Here is a 17435-nt window from a genome sequence, read left to right as displayed (position 1 = left end):
CTCCTTAATTCATGTTTGCTTATGAAGCTTTGGATGCCCTGACAGGCTCTGGGATTACAGCAACAACTATGAACCACAACATCTCCTTTGTGGCATGTCATGTCCATAGACTGTATATAAGATGTCCCGCCTTTCCCTGAACTCCTGTAATGCAACTTTTAAATAAAACCATAAAAATCATGTTGTTGCATAGTGAAGTATTACACTGCCTTGAAAACATATACAAAAAACAAATATTGGCCCAGATTTTTGCAGTTTTCTTGCAGGGCTTTAACTTCCTCAAGCTCACATTTCATTAGAAGATGAAAAGTGAACAGAATATTAACTGGCAAATGTAAAACGTTTTTTAAAATGTGGTACTGGTATTATTGATAGACCCTCTATCGCCCCCTACTGGCCAACATCAGGAATTGCATTAATAATTCTAATTTATTCTTAAACATTATAAATATAATGTTTGACTATAGTGTATACTCTAAAAAGTCTGTAGTTTCATTCAATGCAAATACATGAATGAAAACTGAATCTATTTTATTTTTAGATTCGCCTCGCGAGACTATGATTCAAACCGCGCCCAAAAATCATTACAGGTGTAGTTCACCTGATGAGCTTCACGTGTTGACTGTCGGATAAAGACTCGCAGGTTACAGCTTTCATTTTTAAACTACACAATGAAAGAGCTACCGTAACTGTTTGAGTTATTAAAGTATTTTAAAAGTTGAACCAGAAGCCAGCTGGTGAAGCCGAAGCGGGTTTGTTTAACTTCACCAGAAACGCCAACAACAGATGACCTCGCCTGCTAGTAAAGTTAGCTAACTTGCCGTTAATTAGCTAATTTTAGACTCAGTATTTCTGAACAGCCATTACATAACTCCAAAAAAATTGCTCCTGACTTCAACAATGGTAAGTATCCGTAATGTTAATTTAAGCTAATGCCAGCTAATTTAGCTAAACGCTAATGAATGAGTGAAACTAGGCATTGACTGCTAGCGTTAATGTAGTAAGTTGCTGCTTAATGATTGTTTATGGCCAACTCTTGAGCAAGAAGCTAAATGTTTGGTTTGTTGGTAACTAGAAGGAGAAAATGAAGTGTGTGAGCCACCAGCAGGCTTGCCAGCTGTTCCACAACAAGTTCATTGTGGTGCTGGGAGATTCCAGTAAGTATCACGTTAGATTCACTACTTTAAAGAAAATATGCATGCATCTCAAGTTTTACACTAAAATGTCTCTGCCTTTCTGATATGTATAAATAAGTAGATGTTTCAGTGCCATTTAACAATAATGTATTAATCAATGTGACTAATTAGCTTATTGGGGATAGTGTTCAGGCCTGGCCAGCTTCCAACAGTCATAGAGAACTCTGTAATCATCCTCTATGGATTTGTGGGTTGTTGTGAACATGGATGGGCTCTTTAGCTTGCCTCTTTTAATACTCTTTTTCTTTATGCCACCAGTTCAGCGGTCTGTATACAAAGACATTGTTGTCCTTTTGCAGAAGGACAAATATCTCTCCGTAAAACAACTCAAGTCCAAGGCAAGTGATCATTTATTCAGGTTTACTGATAAAATAGATGTATCATAGAAATAACATATTCATGACATGAGTGTTTTCGTTTACTGTTGTCTGTAACATTTTCCACTTGATCATGTCTCCTTCAGGGTGAGATGACCTTTGAACAGGACTGCCTGATAGAAGGGGGTTGTCTGAACCCAATGAATAATGGAATAGAGTACAAGGAGGTCCGGCAGTTTCAGTCCGCCCACCACTTGGTCCGCTTCTACTTTGTGACTCGCATCCATTCTCGTTACATGCAGAGCATCCTAGAAGACTTCCGGCACGGGTTGAAACCAGATGTGGTCATTGTCAACTCCTGTGTTTGGGATATTTCCAGGTAGGCGGTACTAGTAATGGTAATGGTCGGACAGTGGTGGCAGAGGACAAGGCACTGTTAACTAAAATATAACTTGGGCTGGCCTGAAACTGTTCACTCAACCTTCAGTGTTGTTGAATCTCTTTTTATTAATAAGTAGTGTGGGTAGTCCTTCACTAGAATTTGGGAATGAAGCATCTCTTTTTCTATGTTGAAGTACACTTAATAGTTCTACTGGAGCAGACGCACATAATCATTTCAATCTCGTAGCCAGATTCCTATCGGTTTGGTTTGGTACACAGTGACTTTGTGTATGCATCTGTGTTGGGTTTTGTAGATACAATTCCAGTTGGATCACTGACTACAAGGAGAACTGTAATAAGTTCTTTGATGAGCTGAGTTTGAGTGTGCCAGAGGAGACCCTGGTCATATGGAACCTCACCATGCCTCTGGGAGAGAGGATCAAAGGCGGTTTCCTGGTTCCTGAGGTACATCATCACCAACCATCTGGACTGCTGCTTAAGAACTGGTGCACAATCAGTGTCACGAAATCTCTCCTTTCACTTTCTTCCACATTTTACCACAGGCATGTCCAACAACTTTAAAAGTCAACTGGTTGGATTTTAAGTGCCGCATCATAGCAGACACAAACACCTTTGCAGACACCCATAACACTGTCAATGTGCAAAATGTATCACTAAATATTACAGCAATATATTTTGTCCACTTACTAAGTATCTCTGTCATTAATCTTCAATGAGGGAAGCAGTTGTTTTGTATCAGGACAGTTTTCAATTGTCTTAAGCTAAAAGACAACACTATAAATAGAAGAGCCATATATACAGTCTGTATATATTTTTTCCACATGTGATGGAGGGTTAAGAGGCTTATTTCTGTTTCCTCCAGAGTACTGCTGCTTTTCCACTCATAGCTGTATAATCTCTCCCTGCTCCTCTTCAGATTGCACACAAGGCTCCCCAGCTGCGTTACGATGTGATTGAAGCCAACTTCTACAGCGGAACTCTGGCTAACAGCTACGGGATGGATGTGTTGGACCTCCACTTCCAGTTCCGCTTCTCCCTGCAGCACCGCACGCATGACGGAGTCCACTGGAACGCCCTCGCCCACCGCAGGATAACCTCACTGCTGGCACAGCACACCGCACAGGCCTGGGGAGTGTCTTGTCCTCTGGCTGTTGTTGGTGAGGAGGAAGACGACTTTTACAAAACACACACACACACACACACACACACACACACACACACACACTGTAAGATGGAACTTGTGGTTTAGGCATACTTCTGTAATGGGATGGTGTTTTTCTAATACACTCCAAGAACAGACATGCATTGCGTTTTATGGCTTTTCTTTTTTACATTTTTTTAAAGGAATGTATATTTGATTATTTTAGGTTGACATAAGTTTGTTGTCTTTTAGAGCACAATGTCAATAATCAGCAGCAGCAAGCTCTTGGAAATTCTACAAGACATGCAGGTAAAATATCTGATTTGTTAAGTATTTCTATAGATTGATTGATAGAGGGTGAGCCAATATGGGCAAAAATAACGGATCGTAAAAGTTGCATATTAATGTAATGTTGCATTGATATTTGAGATTGACTGTTTTGCTCTCCATTTTTGTTTATTTTAGATTTTATATTAGTTAAAAGATAAAATTGTTTCAACACATGATATCAACAATGTTTCAACAGATTAGAGATTACCCGTTTTTTAATGTTTTTTTTTTTTTTGCTTCATCAGAAGTGCTTCGAGCAGACAACTCCAATTATCGCTGCCCTCTTCCAAGCAACTACTTTTCCAACACAGGTTAGATTTAAAACCACTACACAAAGTTATTTTTAAAGGCAGTGTCCTTGATTGATGTTTTAAAAGGGTTAAAAAAAACAACTGCTTAAAATTCAGGTGCAAAAAAAAAAAAAACAACAAATCATCTGAAGATGCCTTTAAACTATTGGAGTAAAATTGAAATATTCTAGCTCCTCCTATAGTGCAGTGTGATTGCCAAATTTTGAGGCTTCTGAAACATCAACAATAAACATCTATTTAAAAATGGGAAGACATGCTTATCTCCCCTGTTTTTGTCTTCTTTGCCTGTGTCCCTCACTCTGGTCTGTCTTTCAGATTCGCACCAACCAAAGAGACATTATAACGACTACAGGGAGGAATTCTATAGCGATTCCCTCCCTTCTGGCTTCTTGAACTTTGAAGAGAACAACCCGCGGCAGCAGGAACCTCGGCATGCGAGCGCAAGAGCTTCCAGATCTTCCGCCCAGCCACAGCCTCATCTACCTGCCAACAGACGTCAAGACAAACATGCAGACGACAGAAACAGTAAGTGTGCTGACATAAATGTGGCAGAGTGGACAGACAGATTGGTGATGTGGAACTTTTTTTTTTTTTTTGGCTTTTTGTGTTGGGCTTTTTGCTCAGTCTCAACATTTGTTCTCTTATCTGCAAATCCACATTATTTGAGGTCTTTTTCACTAGGGGATGACGGGTGTCTTGTGCTTTAGCCTATTAACATGTCCTCTGTGTTTCTCAGGTTCCAACTACAGGCCTCCTCGCCACATTGAGCACCAACAGTACGTGATGAGGAGCCGACACACCAGACATCACTACGCTCCATATACCCATCACAGACCCCGTCAACACAACCACCACGGTCACTACTACTACTGAGGCAAAAGCGTTCCACACGATTCTAACCCGATCAATGTCCACTTGTTATCAGTTCTTATCTTTTGCGTCATCCATGTGTTTATTTTACAACAGTCCTTTGTTTTAGAACCAGCAGGAAGGACAAATCCATCAACTTAGTCTAACCTTGAGATTTTATTTGTCAGTGAATGTGTAGACATACCTCACACATACTGTTCCTTTTTCTTGTTGTTCATTAGTACTTAAGTTGTTTATATTCTTAGTTTGTTCTTTTTGTTACGAAAAGATTTTTAATTTTTTTCATTTGAAAGCATTTTTATTGTGCACTTAGAATTCATCAGGTGCTGTTTAAATAAAGTTTATGCTTGGATTTCAAGATAGGACTGTTAACCTGAAGATCTTTTATCAGTTGTTACTGTTCAGGGTTCATGATCCTGTCTCAAGGTTGAAATCAGGGGGACTTTTTGGCCTAAAAATTTTAATTATTTAGACTCTGACAAAGTGCAGTGAGCCAATAGATCTTATTTGATCAAAGTCATTGCTTTGGTTTATTTAGTCAACAACCCATTATCCACATTTCCATAATGTACTCACTTGGCTGTGGAACTTGGCCTCCGTCTTAATATTACTATGCACACAAAATTGGAAATAGATTTACACATAACTCAAGACTGTTGCGATGAAGAGAAGTGTTTGATTTATTGTCTGAATTATTACAAATACAAAAGATACAAAGTGGGGAAAAAACAGAATAGGTGCAAGTACATTATAAATGGCTTGTTGCAAGTTTTCCCCAGAGAGGAGGAGAAAACTGGTGCGTACAAATAAAGTTTCAATGGCGAAAACATGACACCTTAATACACAATGTGACATTCAGGAGTGAAATCCATTCTGACTTTTCAAGATCCGTTTGACGCCAATATAAATGAGAAGCCACTGCTGTCAGTTTTATTAGTGCTATAGTTTTAATATTGGATACAATTACCTGAGAGTAGTGACAAGCAAAATGAGAAAATAGAGAATGTTGAAGATGGAATGAGAATAAAGAGGGAGGACAAAAAAAAGAAGCTTTTCTTGATGTGTTAATTGAGGCTGTAGGCCAATGGTACACTGTTTCAGGCCATGAGGAGGCGGTGCACTTTATGCAGCTGCTGCTGTGATAGGACGAGGCGGTGGACTTGTTCCTGTCCGTGTGTGCAGGGAATGGCAACCCGACCTACAAACACTGTTCCCCCCTTCTTCTCTTCCTTGGCCTAGGAGACAGAGCACAAAAAAATTAAAAACATTATTTTAGAGTCTTGGATTTGCTAGGATGTGTATGTGTGTGCTGTTTGGTAATACCTTAACAAAGGAGGAGACTGGGAAGGTTGCAAAGTCAGACGACACCTTCGCACCAGGCTGATATGAGACCACATGTTCGGCTACTTCTCCCTGAGACACAAACAAATGTTTTAAAAGCCATTTTCATCTGATGGACATGGCAAGAAGAATATAAGGTGATTCTGAAGATGTTACCTTGAGTTTGTCCAGAGCATCACTGAGACTCTGCAGTCGAGCGGTCTGCTCCAGCAGCTGGGCACTGGCACTAACTGGAAAAACAAGAGGAAAACCAGAAAATGAATCAGATCCCTCTTGATGAAAACAGCAGGAAACACACACATACACACAGGTGAAACATACATGTACACACACACACACACACCTGTTGTCTTCCCAGTAATGTCCACCACTTTAACCTCAGAACTCAGTTTGAGAAGAGTTGCCAGCAGCTGGTCGGTCCTGCGATAGATGCCTGTGTTTAGTCCCTCTGGTGGCATGGAGCTTTCTTTGGCCACCTGTGGCAGTTTTGGGGGGCAGAGTGGAGGCAGGGAAGCCAACTGGGCTCTAATTTTCTCTGCCTGGAGAGAAAACATACATACGTTGAACATTAATAGAGTTTAGACAACCAGCACAGCACCACAGTGAAATAATAGCAAATCCAAAATCAGCAGGATACCTTAAGTCTGTTGTTCTCATTCTTGAGATGTTTAATGCCCAGTCTCTGAGCTTCAACCTGCTGCCTGAGGAGAGGGGAGTCAACCACTTGCACCGGCCCTGCCAGGGATGAAGGCAAACCTGCTGGAAATGACAGACATTCAATCACTATTGCTATTTTTTTTCTCTTTTTTTTTAAACGGATGTAAAGTGCAAATCGAAAAGCCACTTGCCTCCTGCAGATCCCTGAACAACTGAGGCTATTCCAGAGGCAGCTTGACCTCTCAGTCCTTCAATGGTCATCTTTGATTGGTTAGTGATGCGTTGCTTCAGCTCGGCCTTCTCCGCCTCCAGCTGGTCGATATCAGCCTGAAGAGCATCCATCGTCTCCTCAAACTCCCTGAAGATGTGTTAATTTAAAAAACATTTCTTAAAAAAGGCATGTGAGTGAGCAGAGGGCTACAGAAGTCATTTTGGACAGAACTGAGGGAAATAAAGATGAAAGAAAGATTGTTTTGAATTTGTACTTTTCTTTCTTCTTCAGCAGGGCGAGGTTCTCATCCAGTTTGGTCTGAATCTTTTCCACCCGCTCATCTGCGTCTTTGGTGGAGGTATCCAGCTTCTTCTCCAGCAGGCTCAGACGGACATTGGCCTCACTCAGCTCCTCACCCTGTGTGTGAGAGAGAGAGGGGTATTTATGAACACTGAATTTCTCAGAGGGAGGGTAAGGGAAATATTTGTAGCTGTTTGCTTAAGTGCATTACCTTGATCTTGAGGGACTTCTTGAGCTCTCTTATGACTGTTTCTCTGTCTTCTAGTTTAACTCCTAGACCCTCAGCGTCAGTCATCTCAGCCCTGACGGTGGATGCTCTCATTTCTACTGGAGGACTCTACAGACGTGGTTAAGAGGTGACAAAGAGCAGAAATATGTCAATGTCCGAATACATCGTTTTGATACAGCAATGTGAAAAAGTTAAGACGTGCAAATACCTTGCCCTGAGGTTTCTCAGCATCATACTCTCCTTCCTGCATAGCTGTGGCCATCTTGTTCATGGTAGTGATGACAGAGGCGCAGGACTGACGCAGACACTCAGTGCCATGAGCGCCATACATCTTTGTGGAGGGGGGAAAAAAAAGAGCAACATTAAACCGACTAATCCATGTGCTCATGCTCCAAAACTAACATCTCTGAACACAAAAGAGAGTCAGGCAAACGGTGAAAGATGATTCACCTGCTCCACAGCTTTGCAGGCAATATCCTCTAGTTTGAGAGCGTTGAGTCCCTCCTGCTCGGCCAGCGGTGCCACCATCTGAGCTCCAGCTGCAGCCACTTCCTGCAGCACCGCCACTACGCGGGTCAGCTGCCGTCTGCACTCCGTCAGCGTCTCGGACACCTACCGGATGAGACATGACACGTCAGGAAAACATATATTGCAGCTCATTCATGTTTGTTATTAAAGCCATTGTTTTGTGTGTCATTCGTGTGTTTGTTCATACCTGTGGCACAAAATTGAGAGCCGCTGGCACCCCGACTACGTCTGTTCCAGGCATGCGACGGCGGATCTTCTTACAGAACTGCCTGATGTCAGAGCAGGAAGTGTCCAGATCCTTCAGAAGCACAGAGAGGCCAGAGCTCTCCTGACCGGCCGTCAGGAACGCCCGCAGACGAGCGACCTCCACTCCCATGCAGTCCAGGGCACTCTGGGTAAACTGGAGGTGAGAGGGCGTGGGTGAGGTTAAAAAAAAAGTTGAATTGAAACAATCAAATGTGACAATTCATCACCTACTGCAAATGGGAATTTTCTATTAGCCACATACTGGGAGAGATACTACTAAAATCTTTAAATCTACAGGAAATAACACCACTGAAGAAGCCTCATGTACCTTGATGTGGTCACCCAGCTGCACTGTGCAGTCCTCAATGTGATCGGCCAGATGGACGCTGTACAGTTGCTAGAAGACAGAACAACAGTGAGTTACTTCTCTACATAAAATACACTATTTGTATTTGCTAGTAACTAGTATTTACACTGACTTGGACAATTTTATGTCCTTGTACAAAGATTATGGTATTAACATTCAGGATTTCACTCTTTTCTTCAGTGTACCTGGTAGTACTTGATGGCCTTAGTCAGAGGTTCCACCTGAACGGTCTCATCCAGCTGGTCTTTATGCAGCAGGTCGATGAAATAATCCAGAGAGCGCTCGTGGAAGCTCATTTCAGAGTAGAGGGTGCCCATGCGCTTAAAAACCTCTACGCTGCAGCTATTCAGAGCCCTAGAACCAGAACAGATCCATTTTGTTACAACAGCACAGCAAAAAAATCACAATTACAATTACTTTTATTGAAGTCGCAGTTCTTACTGTTCATATTTGTGCAGGGTGGCCTGCAGCAGACTGAGGGAGTACACCAGCCCTGAGGCAAAGCTGCGCTGTTCTCCTGGAGGGCCCCTGAGCCCTGTGCCTGGGGCCGGGTTCCCATTCAAGTTAAACTTCTCCTGGGCCTGTTTACTGATCAGCTCAGCCTTCAGGTGCAAAGACACAAACACAGGTTACAGAAACAGACGAAGCACAACAACAGGAGCTTAGATCAAGATTAGACAAAGGGATCTAAATGGTTTCTTACAAATGCAGCTACAAACACAGACATAAACACAACCTCATACCTTGCAAATGAGCCTGGGGATGAGCAGGAGCACCAGTATGCAGTCATGGTCTCCACCGTGACGAAGGAAGGAGTCTGGCATGAAAGAGGTGAGGAGGGATACCTGTCGGTTCGACTGAGCCACTTCCATTTTCCTCAGCTCCATCTCGATGGCCTGGAGACATAGATTATGTGTTTTAAATGAGAGAGTGGAGGACAACAAGAGCATTGGTCTCAAGGGTGTAAAATTCCCATGAATCACTACTCTTAGCAGGGTAACACACGCAGGTCACCTACCTTGGCATAAGCCTTGGTCTCTGCAAACTTGATCTTGAAGTCAAACAGCTCTGCAGGAGGTTGCTGAACTTGTTCAGCGTTGGCATTCTGCAGCTGCTGCAGCTCTCTGTTGGTCTCCTGATACACACAACAAAAGAAAAACATAACATCAAGGCATCCACCTACACAAAATGTAGGTTTAATGATTCCACATCCATCTGCTCTCTCCACCTACCTGTAGGTTGCTGGTGAGCTCTCTGTATTTGCTGATGGTCTGCTGGTAATCAGCTACGGTCTCCTGTGCAGCCTCCACCTTTTTTTCTGCCTCTCTGACCTTCGCTCCACTCAAGTCCAACTGCTCCCTCAGCTCCATTTCTGTCTCCCTGCAGTTCTCTTGGAGCTCATCATTCATCTCATTGATCGCCTCCTATTGAGGAAGAAAAAAAAGCAGGAATATTGTTAAGGTTCAACGGGTATGACCGTACTATTTTTTCCAGGAATTCACATGAAAATGGGAATCGCACATTGTGGGTTTAGCTTGTGTTGGTTAGAAAATAGACATTTCATTGCAATTATTACTGAAGACTGGAATCAGAAATGCAGCTGCACTGACCAAATCGGTCACGGTTTCTCTCAGCTCTCTGACTTTCTCCTCCAGGTCAAGGTTCCTCTCCGTCAGGGTCTCCACCATCTCTTCTGACCCCAGAGCTGCATCCACCTGGAATGAAAAAAAAACTTTTAAATGTCCAGAACTTCTCCCTAAAACTTTTGTGTTAGTAACTCCATTTGTTTTTCAAGAGTCAGTCACTGTAGTGTAACCTCATGAAAGCCCATTCTATAACATCACATCTGACTTTACCTGCTCTTTCAGTTCATCAATCGTGGCCTCCCCATTCTTAACCTCCTGCTGCAGTTTTTCCTTCTGAGTCCTCAGAGTCTCCAGCTCAGTGTTCTTCTTCTCCATCTGCTTCTGCAGCTTCACATGCTCCTGTTTCTCTGATGCAGACAAGTCACGCATCCTGAGGAGGAACAGGGGAAAGTTAAGACAAGATTTTTTTTTAGTTATTTGCAGCTTATGGTTTTTTTTATATTTGTGATGTGCTAGGATTTCTGCAGTCACAGGTTTCACTGGTTCCATTTTGCACTGGCAGCTAAACTGAAAGCTTTTGGAAGCTACTGAAAAATGAACAGCTGAAAACAGGTTGCTTTATCCACCTGTGCCTCCTCTCTTCACTTGTTTCTAAGGTGTAAAGTTCCTATAATTGTCCCTGAAATACTAATGATTTGAAACCAAGTTTTCAGGACCTTTTAAGATGAACACATTATTTATTATTATTATGACTGCAATCAGAGTGTACTTGTTTTTATTCTTAACTTTTTACAGGCAATTTAAATGGAGACTTTTTACTGACCTGACCAGAGCCTCCTTGAGTCTGCTGTTCTGCTCCTCCAGCTGTTTGACATGGTAACTTGAAGCAGCTCCGTCTGATCCTGCAGGAGAAACAGAGTGAATTAATAAAAGGAGATATAAGACCAGAAGGAGAGAGAGAGGCCAATGGATTTGTGAGTAGAGTACAAACCTTTCTCTGAAATCTCATGTCTAAGGATCTCCAGGTCCATGGAGAGCTCATCCACTTTCTCCTTCAGTGAGTCCACCTCCACTTGCAGAGACTCGGCCCGTTCTTCAGCCATCTCTTTGTCCAGTGTGGCCATCTCGATGGCGTCTGCAGTGTCTGACATCTCCTCCATGTAGCGGTCTTTGGCCTCCTGTGCCTCACGAGCATCCTGGAAGGAAAAAGTCATGTATTGTAACAGTGGAACTGCTTCTTTCATTTTTAAGGTTAATGTTACAGATGTCTTGTGCCTCCTTTGCTTTTCAGTCAGTTCGTCACATTTCTATAGGTTTTTCATTTTCTGTGTATTTTTTTATGTAAAGAATCTTGTTTCCCCAGTTTATTTGTTCAGATGACAGTAACACTTTCTACCTGACAAATGTGTATTTATTTGTCATATTATAGACTTTTTTATGCACCTTCTTGGCCTCTTTAAGTTGTTTCTGCAGGTCGGCCTGCTGCTCCTGCATTTTGTTCTTCCACTCCTGAAGTTGCTCCAGCTGGATCTTGTGTTTCTCGAGCTCCTTCAGCTTGGCTTTGTCCTCTGTTCGCTTCATCTTCAGCGTCTCCAGCTTCTCCTCCAGGTCTTTGACTTGTGCCTTCAGTGACTCCTCCTCCTGAAAAGGTGGGGAAAAAGGTGAGAACATGGGAGAGCAAGAGTGCAAAACAGCTCAGTAAGAGCCATAGAATCAAAGATTTGATTTTCCAAGCAGTAAGGAAATTTATCAAAGACATTGCTCAAGTCCCACCACCTAAACCCAGACCAGGATGAGAAATGTTAATTTCACTGCCCCAAATTAATTTGCAAATAATTCCCTACATGAAGTGGCTTAAACGGCCTCAACAGCAACGCCAAAACATTTTATGGCAATGTCGAAAGATTAATCCATTAATCTCCGAACACAATGGTGGAATTCTGTTGTGTATTCAGTGACTCAGAAAGATAAACCATGCCATAAAATCCAGTGTGAGGATGTAACAAAACCATGTTGAGGCAAAGGGAGGCTTTGCTCTCAAATGTTCTGAATTTGTTAGTGAACTCATGCCAGGTATCATCAGCATGCATGAAGCCATTAGAAAACTCTACCTGCTTGGATATGGCAGGTTCCACCTGGTTAAACAGTGACAACATGGATTAAATGGAACAAGCTCTTTAAAAAAATTAATATGACAGAAATAAAAACAAAATGATGGAGATGAAACTTGAGACGAAACACATTCTGATTATAGGTTTTTGTGGGTAGATTATTTTTTTAGTTCTACTGACACTAAAACTGGTTGCTGTTGTAATTGTCAGTGACCCACCTTGCTTGTAGTGGGGGCCGGAGTTGCTGCTGCTGCTGCTGGCGACCCGCTGGGCTGAGGCATGACCGGGGCCCCCAGTGCACCCTGATGGGAGGACAGGCCCACCTCACTGACATCAGCGGAGGACAGGCTCTCACGAGACGCCTGGCAAGAGAAGGTGTGTGGAAACGTGGCGAGAGGAAGATGATAGGAGAGAAAAATGATGAGAAGTGAGTAATCATACAGACTAGAAGACATTTCCACAGGCTTCATTTCTATGGTGCAAAGTATATAAACTTCAATATAAAATCCAAATGTCAGAACAAGTTAGTCTTAGTTTTGATAAACCTTGTAAAGGACAGGAGGGGAGGTTGGGGGCAATTGTAACATTTTTTACATTTTCACAGACTACTTGAAATACACTAGTCATCTTTTGATATAATAGACATACATTGACATACATGTGCACTAATTAATGATACAATTAAATGATCCTGCTCCTTTTCCAAGTGAGAGTTTTATCACTCTCGTTTGTTTCTGGTTGGAGGAATTGAGTGTGTTACAATTGCCTCTGTACTCCCCTACTTCATGTGTCTTCCTGAATCAAACATTTCACCTCCCCAGTTATTTTATTTCCCCTACAAGACACCACCTTTGATGTAGTTTAACTAGTAGAGCTCTGTGTCTCATTTGAGCCGCAGAGGACAAATTCACCCATTTTCACCCATTTCACCACCGCTCCCTGTGAGATTCCTGCATGTAACGGAGCGTACCCTGAGTGACAGGCTGGAGCGGCCGGTGGAGCGTACCAAGAGGGAGGGGAGGGAAGTAGCAGGTGTTAGGCGACCTGGTGTGCTCCACTGCCACAGTGTGATCATAGAGACTGTGTTAGGACTCATATGGGTTATATGTGAAACTCAACTGCAAAGTCAGCCTCGATGAAACCTTTGTAGCACTGTTTAAAATGTGATTATAACTTAAGGGCGAGTTTCCATCTAATTGGAAATAACTCGCAATATTTGACTAACTTTTTTGTCTGTAGTCTTATGAACTTGAAACATTCACAGTGTCATTAATGTGTCTTTAATAGCAGTTAACTGACATGCACCTCCACCGAGTCACCACCAAATCACAATCCTATTCTATTTTAAGAACAGTTAAAACTGCCAGGCTTCAGTCCAATGCTTTATCCATTTCTAACATGTCTCTCCTTTACCGGAGATTGAGAACAAGTATGTGCTTCTTATGTTTCTACACAAAAAAATGCATAGCCCTCCAAAATGTTGCAAACATCTGAGGAATGAACAGCTGTTTCAAATGAGTGCCCTTACACCTCCCCAGTCTGCTGTACATAAGCTCACCTTGGCAGAGCGGCGGGTAGAGGACTGGAGGAGAAGAGGAGTTGCAGGGAAAAGAATACGCACGCACGCACACACACACACACGCACACAAACACACGCACACAGAGATGCGCCCACACATGTCCAGTGGTGCAGCAAGATAAGAAATTAGCAGCACATGAGAAATACACCTTGTTGTTAGTTAATATTCACTGAACACAGCTTTTAAAAGGCTGCATGCACCATTTACCATCAGTCTTAAAGAATAATCTTGATGACTTCAGCCATAGCTCCAGAATAAAATGTGAACTCATGCAAAAATGTTAAAAGTCATGAGGACAAGAGTGACACTCACAAAATGTGTGAGCATGCCGGATGCCTTCATGAGCATAAATAAATTGAACTTGAATAAAATAAAGTGAGCAAGCAAACAACAATCCATCTGCATTACAAAATGGAGTGTAGTGAAGAAAACAAGAGGAAAAGATTACATCCATTGATGTAATACAAGCGATGTCCATATGTCCTGTGCAAAAGTGACAGCGTGACATACAAAAGATGAGTTGCTCAAGCGTGATTAATCAAGACGAGAAGGCAAATGGATGGATTTAAATATTTCTACCTTTTTAATGCTCAGTGGTGTCTGCCAAAAGGATTCAGAAAAACAAAAATGAGAATTCGACCCAAAAGCCAAGAGGCTTAAGAAACACTCATTACCCATTGTGCTCTCTCCATGTTCATTACCTACCTGTTTGGATGTTTTGGGAGTCTCGGGAATGTCTGGTAGGGGGAAAAAAAGAATTATTATTATTTATTGATATTAATATCTACATTTAGGTATTGAATTTTAGGCATAGCTGTGGTCCCTGCTTACCTCTTTGTTTGGGTATCTTAGTAGTACCAGACTCAGGAGCATCTGGTGAGGTGGCATCTTCCACCACTTGGATCTGCAGAGAGTGACAGAAAGACATAAACCATGTGTGATCAGGACAACATGCATACAGAGACAGAAGCTAAGAAGTAAAGAAGGTATTCTCAAACACATAAGACTGCTAGTCTCTGCTACTTAAATTGACTAAACTGTCACTCCTTGATCTTTTTCACTAACCTGGGACTGTCTGACAAATATCCCATGGTTATCCTCGCAGGTGAAGTAGCGTTTCCCCTGCACAGTGCCATCGTTCTTGCCTTTGGCCTCATCCAGTATGACACCCACCCATTTCCCGGAGGCAAAGAGGGTGGCGCCGATGTAAGCGACAGTACCACGCTGACCCTTCCCTGTCACCTCCACCACAGAGCCAATCTAGGAGAGGAGGAGTAGAGAGAAGAGGATAAGACTCTGGAACTCCTTAAACAAAAAGGTGATAGCAGTTCATTTATGTTTATTATTTTCTTTCTTCTACTTTATTTCTCATATCTTCATTGAGAATGGACCTACCTTTGGAGGTCTACCACTCTCTATGGTTCCTCCGCTGCTCATTTTGCTGATCAATTGGCTGGTCAGCTGGAGGATTGTGGGAATGAATACAGATGGGGAGGAGGACAAGTGAAGAAAGATGATTAGGTCATTTCATACTTAGATCTGTTGTCTAAATTGAATAATTCCTCAGTATTTAATATTTAAAATCTCAGTCTTGGTCTAGTAGTAAACATGATTCAGTAGGATTGCAGGGGCAAATCATTTTTCATACAGTCCATTTGGCCTATAAAAGTTGTGTGTTTATGTGTCACCAGCTGATTTCTTCACTGGACAAAGTGGCATCACTGTGACCTATCATTCCTCCTTCTCCAGCAATTACCACGAGAAGATTTAGGTATCAACAATATTCAATGACGAGAATCTTAAGGCCGCAGAGCACAGAAACACACTCACGCAACCAGTCATAAGTCCCCGACCACAATGGGCTTCCTAATAAACAAGCTACTTCTCTGGCCTTTTTCACACAAAGACGTTCATTCAGGACAAAGTAGGACTGCGGTAGAGTGTAATCCTTTTATGGCACTGCAAGGACATGTGAATTCACACGGCCTAACAGTTTTAAAACCACAGGGCAGAAAAATGAATAGAGAAGGTTTATCACAGTCCTATGAGAGAAGCAGTGGGCAAAGGATTTTGTTATTTTTCAGAGACGCTTTGCAGATTCCACTCTCTGGAAAAAAATGCTACCTTAAATTAATGGGAGCAACAGCTTGATTATGGGTTAAATATACAGGCGGTAACTTCATCTTCTTTACAGATTAGCCGAGAGTTCCCTCATACACATTTCATCTGATGAAGAAAGAAAATGCAGCGAGGTGAATCGAGTATCCATTGTATGGTAAGTGCCACAAACCCTTTCATTTTTTAATCACTTTTGCTAGAGGAATTACATAGCAATAACTTCTTCTGATGGACTGCACTGAAGTTAGTATTAATACAAGATACTGTTCCATATTTAATTTTCATGTTACTCACCCGGGGGGTATACGAATGTCGCCTGCTCATAGCCATAATAATAAGTTAAGATGTTTACACTTCCAGTACAATAATATAATTCCAGAGCTGATTTTTCTCCACACTCACACTCACATCCCTTCCTCTTTCCCCAGTTGGAGAAGAGGATAATACACGACTGTAATTTTAGGGAGGGATCACAGTAATACATCACAAAACGTCACCACACCGCCGATTTGAACGGAGAAAGGGAGGGAGGGCAATATCTAAGCTGTTGTGTCTCCCACAGGAACTACAAACGGCATGCTGGATACTTGACGTAACGCTGCATAAATAGTGATGAGATAATCGATTTACCGTCATCCATAGCTCGCTATATTTATATGACGTGCCTAGCCTGTCGTGACTCGCCTGTCGTGACTCCTGCTTTTAACACAACATAAATCATTGTAACGCAATCCTTCACTAGCAAACCAAGGTTAACAATGACGCCCATTTAATCAAAACAACAAAGTGACCTGCGTGGCTCACTTCAGAATATCCACTTGGTAATGTTACTAATAGAAAGCCGGGGCAGGATTAATTCAAGTATGTATTTATATAATCTAATGACATTAATATTTACATGAAACACTTGCAAAGTTATACCCAAAACAGCATATATTTAGGGTGTAACGTTAAACTAGCCACGTAGCAAAATGTAGCTAGATACAATGGCATACAATGAAGCTAATATGGCTACATTCTCTAATTAAACTACAAACAAATTACTCCTGACAGCTACATGTCATAGTAGTTGAGTGTCGTGATTTAAAATGAACCTAATGTTACATTCATGAGCTGGCTAGTATTAACATAGCTAACATTAACACCGGCCGGTTTAAGTTATAACGTTAGCACCAAGTAAGGTTACAGCTAGCTACTTATGAGAAGCTAAAGTTGTATAGCTTTATTTTGTCACTTACCTGGCATACACAGAAATTCGCTTATTCAAGTATAGCACCTAAAGATGTTCCTACAGATAAACAATAATCCTCTGTTATTATCTTTTGGCTGCCTAGCTTGGAAATCCGGTACTCTCTTCCGTTTTGTTTGACAGGTCACGTCCGGTGGGCGACATATGCTTCCTAGGATGGCAAAGTCATGGCCTTTACTACTCTGTCTCTAATTGGTTCACCGTGATATTTTTACCCTAATTCTAACCAATCTCACTCCCCAGGCCCAAACCTAACCAATCCAATCAACGAGGCTACCTAGTATTAGCCAATCAGAGGGACAGTAGGGAGGGTCATGACTTCACCATCCTAGGAAAAATCTATAT

At 42.0% G+C, this 17435-nt stretch overlaps 2 protein-coding genes across 5 annotated transcripts; one reads left to right on the top strand and one right to left on the bottom strand.

The window, feature by feature from the left end:
- The first annotated feature begins 1084 nt into the window (after positions 1-1084).
- On the top strand, positions 1085-4570 carry LOC128383448 (PC-esterase domain-containing protein 1A-like). The gene is made up of 8 exons (XM_053343068.1): positions 1085-1157; positions 1455-1534; positions 1660-1892; positions 2209-2359; positions 2832-3072; positions 3632-3697; positions 4013-4222; positions 4434-4570. Exons 1-8 carry the CDS (start codon positions 1085-1087, stop codon positions 4568-4570), a joined length of 1191 nt encoding a protein of 396 aa, XP_053199043.1.
- A 653-nt stretch (positions 4571-5223) lies between these two features.
- LOC128383378 (dynactin subunit 1-like) lies at positions 5224-17188 on the bottom strand. Of its 4 annotated transcripts, XM_053343010.1 has the most exons (32): positions 17080-17188; positions 15119-15184; positions 14789-14983; positions 14555-14627; positions 14429-14460; positions 14303-14323; positions 13702-13725; positions 13114-13200; positions 12362-12505; positions 12144-12167; positions 11476-11673; positions 11024-11228; positions 10856-10934; positions 10303-10462; positions 10057-10161; positions 9679-9870; positions 9465-9581; positions 9190-9342; positions 8888-9048; positions 8632-8800; positions 8408-8476; positions 8021-8233; positions 7756-7917; positions 7514-7636; positions 7288-7413; positions 7051-7193; positions 6757-6923; positions 6546-6667; positions 6252-6447; positions 6065-6138; positions 5891-5980; positions 5224-5802 (listed from the first exon to the last, which is right to left on the bottom strand). In XM_053343010.1, the coding sequence occupies exons 2-32, from the start codon at positions 15158-15160 to the stop codon at positions 5665-5667; spliced, it is 3804 nt and encodes a 1267-aa protein (XP_053198985.1). In that variant the 5' UTR covers positions 15161-15184; positions 17080-17188; the 3' UTR covers positions 5224-5664. The 4 variants fall into 4 exon arrangements, with proteins under 4 accessions (XP_053198985.1, XP_053198982.1, XP_053198983.1 ...); XM_053343007.1 differs by lacking the exons at positions 13114-13200; positions 13702-13725; XM_053343008.1 differs by lacking the exons at positions 13114-13200; positions 13702-13725 and having other exon boundaries at positions 6546-6664.
- Positions 17189-17435: the final 247 nt, after the last annotated feature.

Source organism: Scomber japonicus, chromosome 22 (assembly GCF_027409825.1).
Source record: "Scomber japonicus isolate fScoJap1 chromosome 22, fScoJap1.pri, whole genome shotgun sequence".
Classification (NCBI taxonomy): domain Eukaryota; kingdom Metazoa; phylum Chordata; class Actinopteri; order Scombriformes; family Scombridae; genus Scomber; species Scomber japonicus.
Note: the sequence above shows the minus strand (reverse complement) of the source record. Positions and strands in the feature narration are given on the sequence as shown.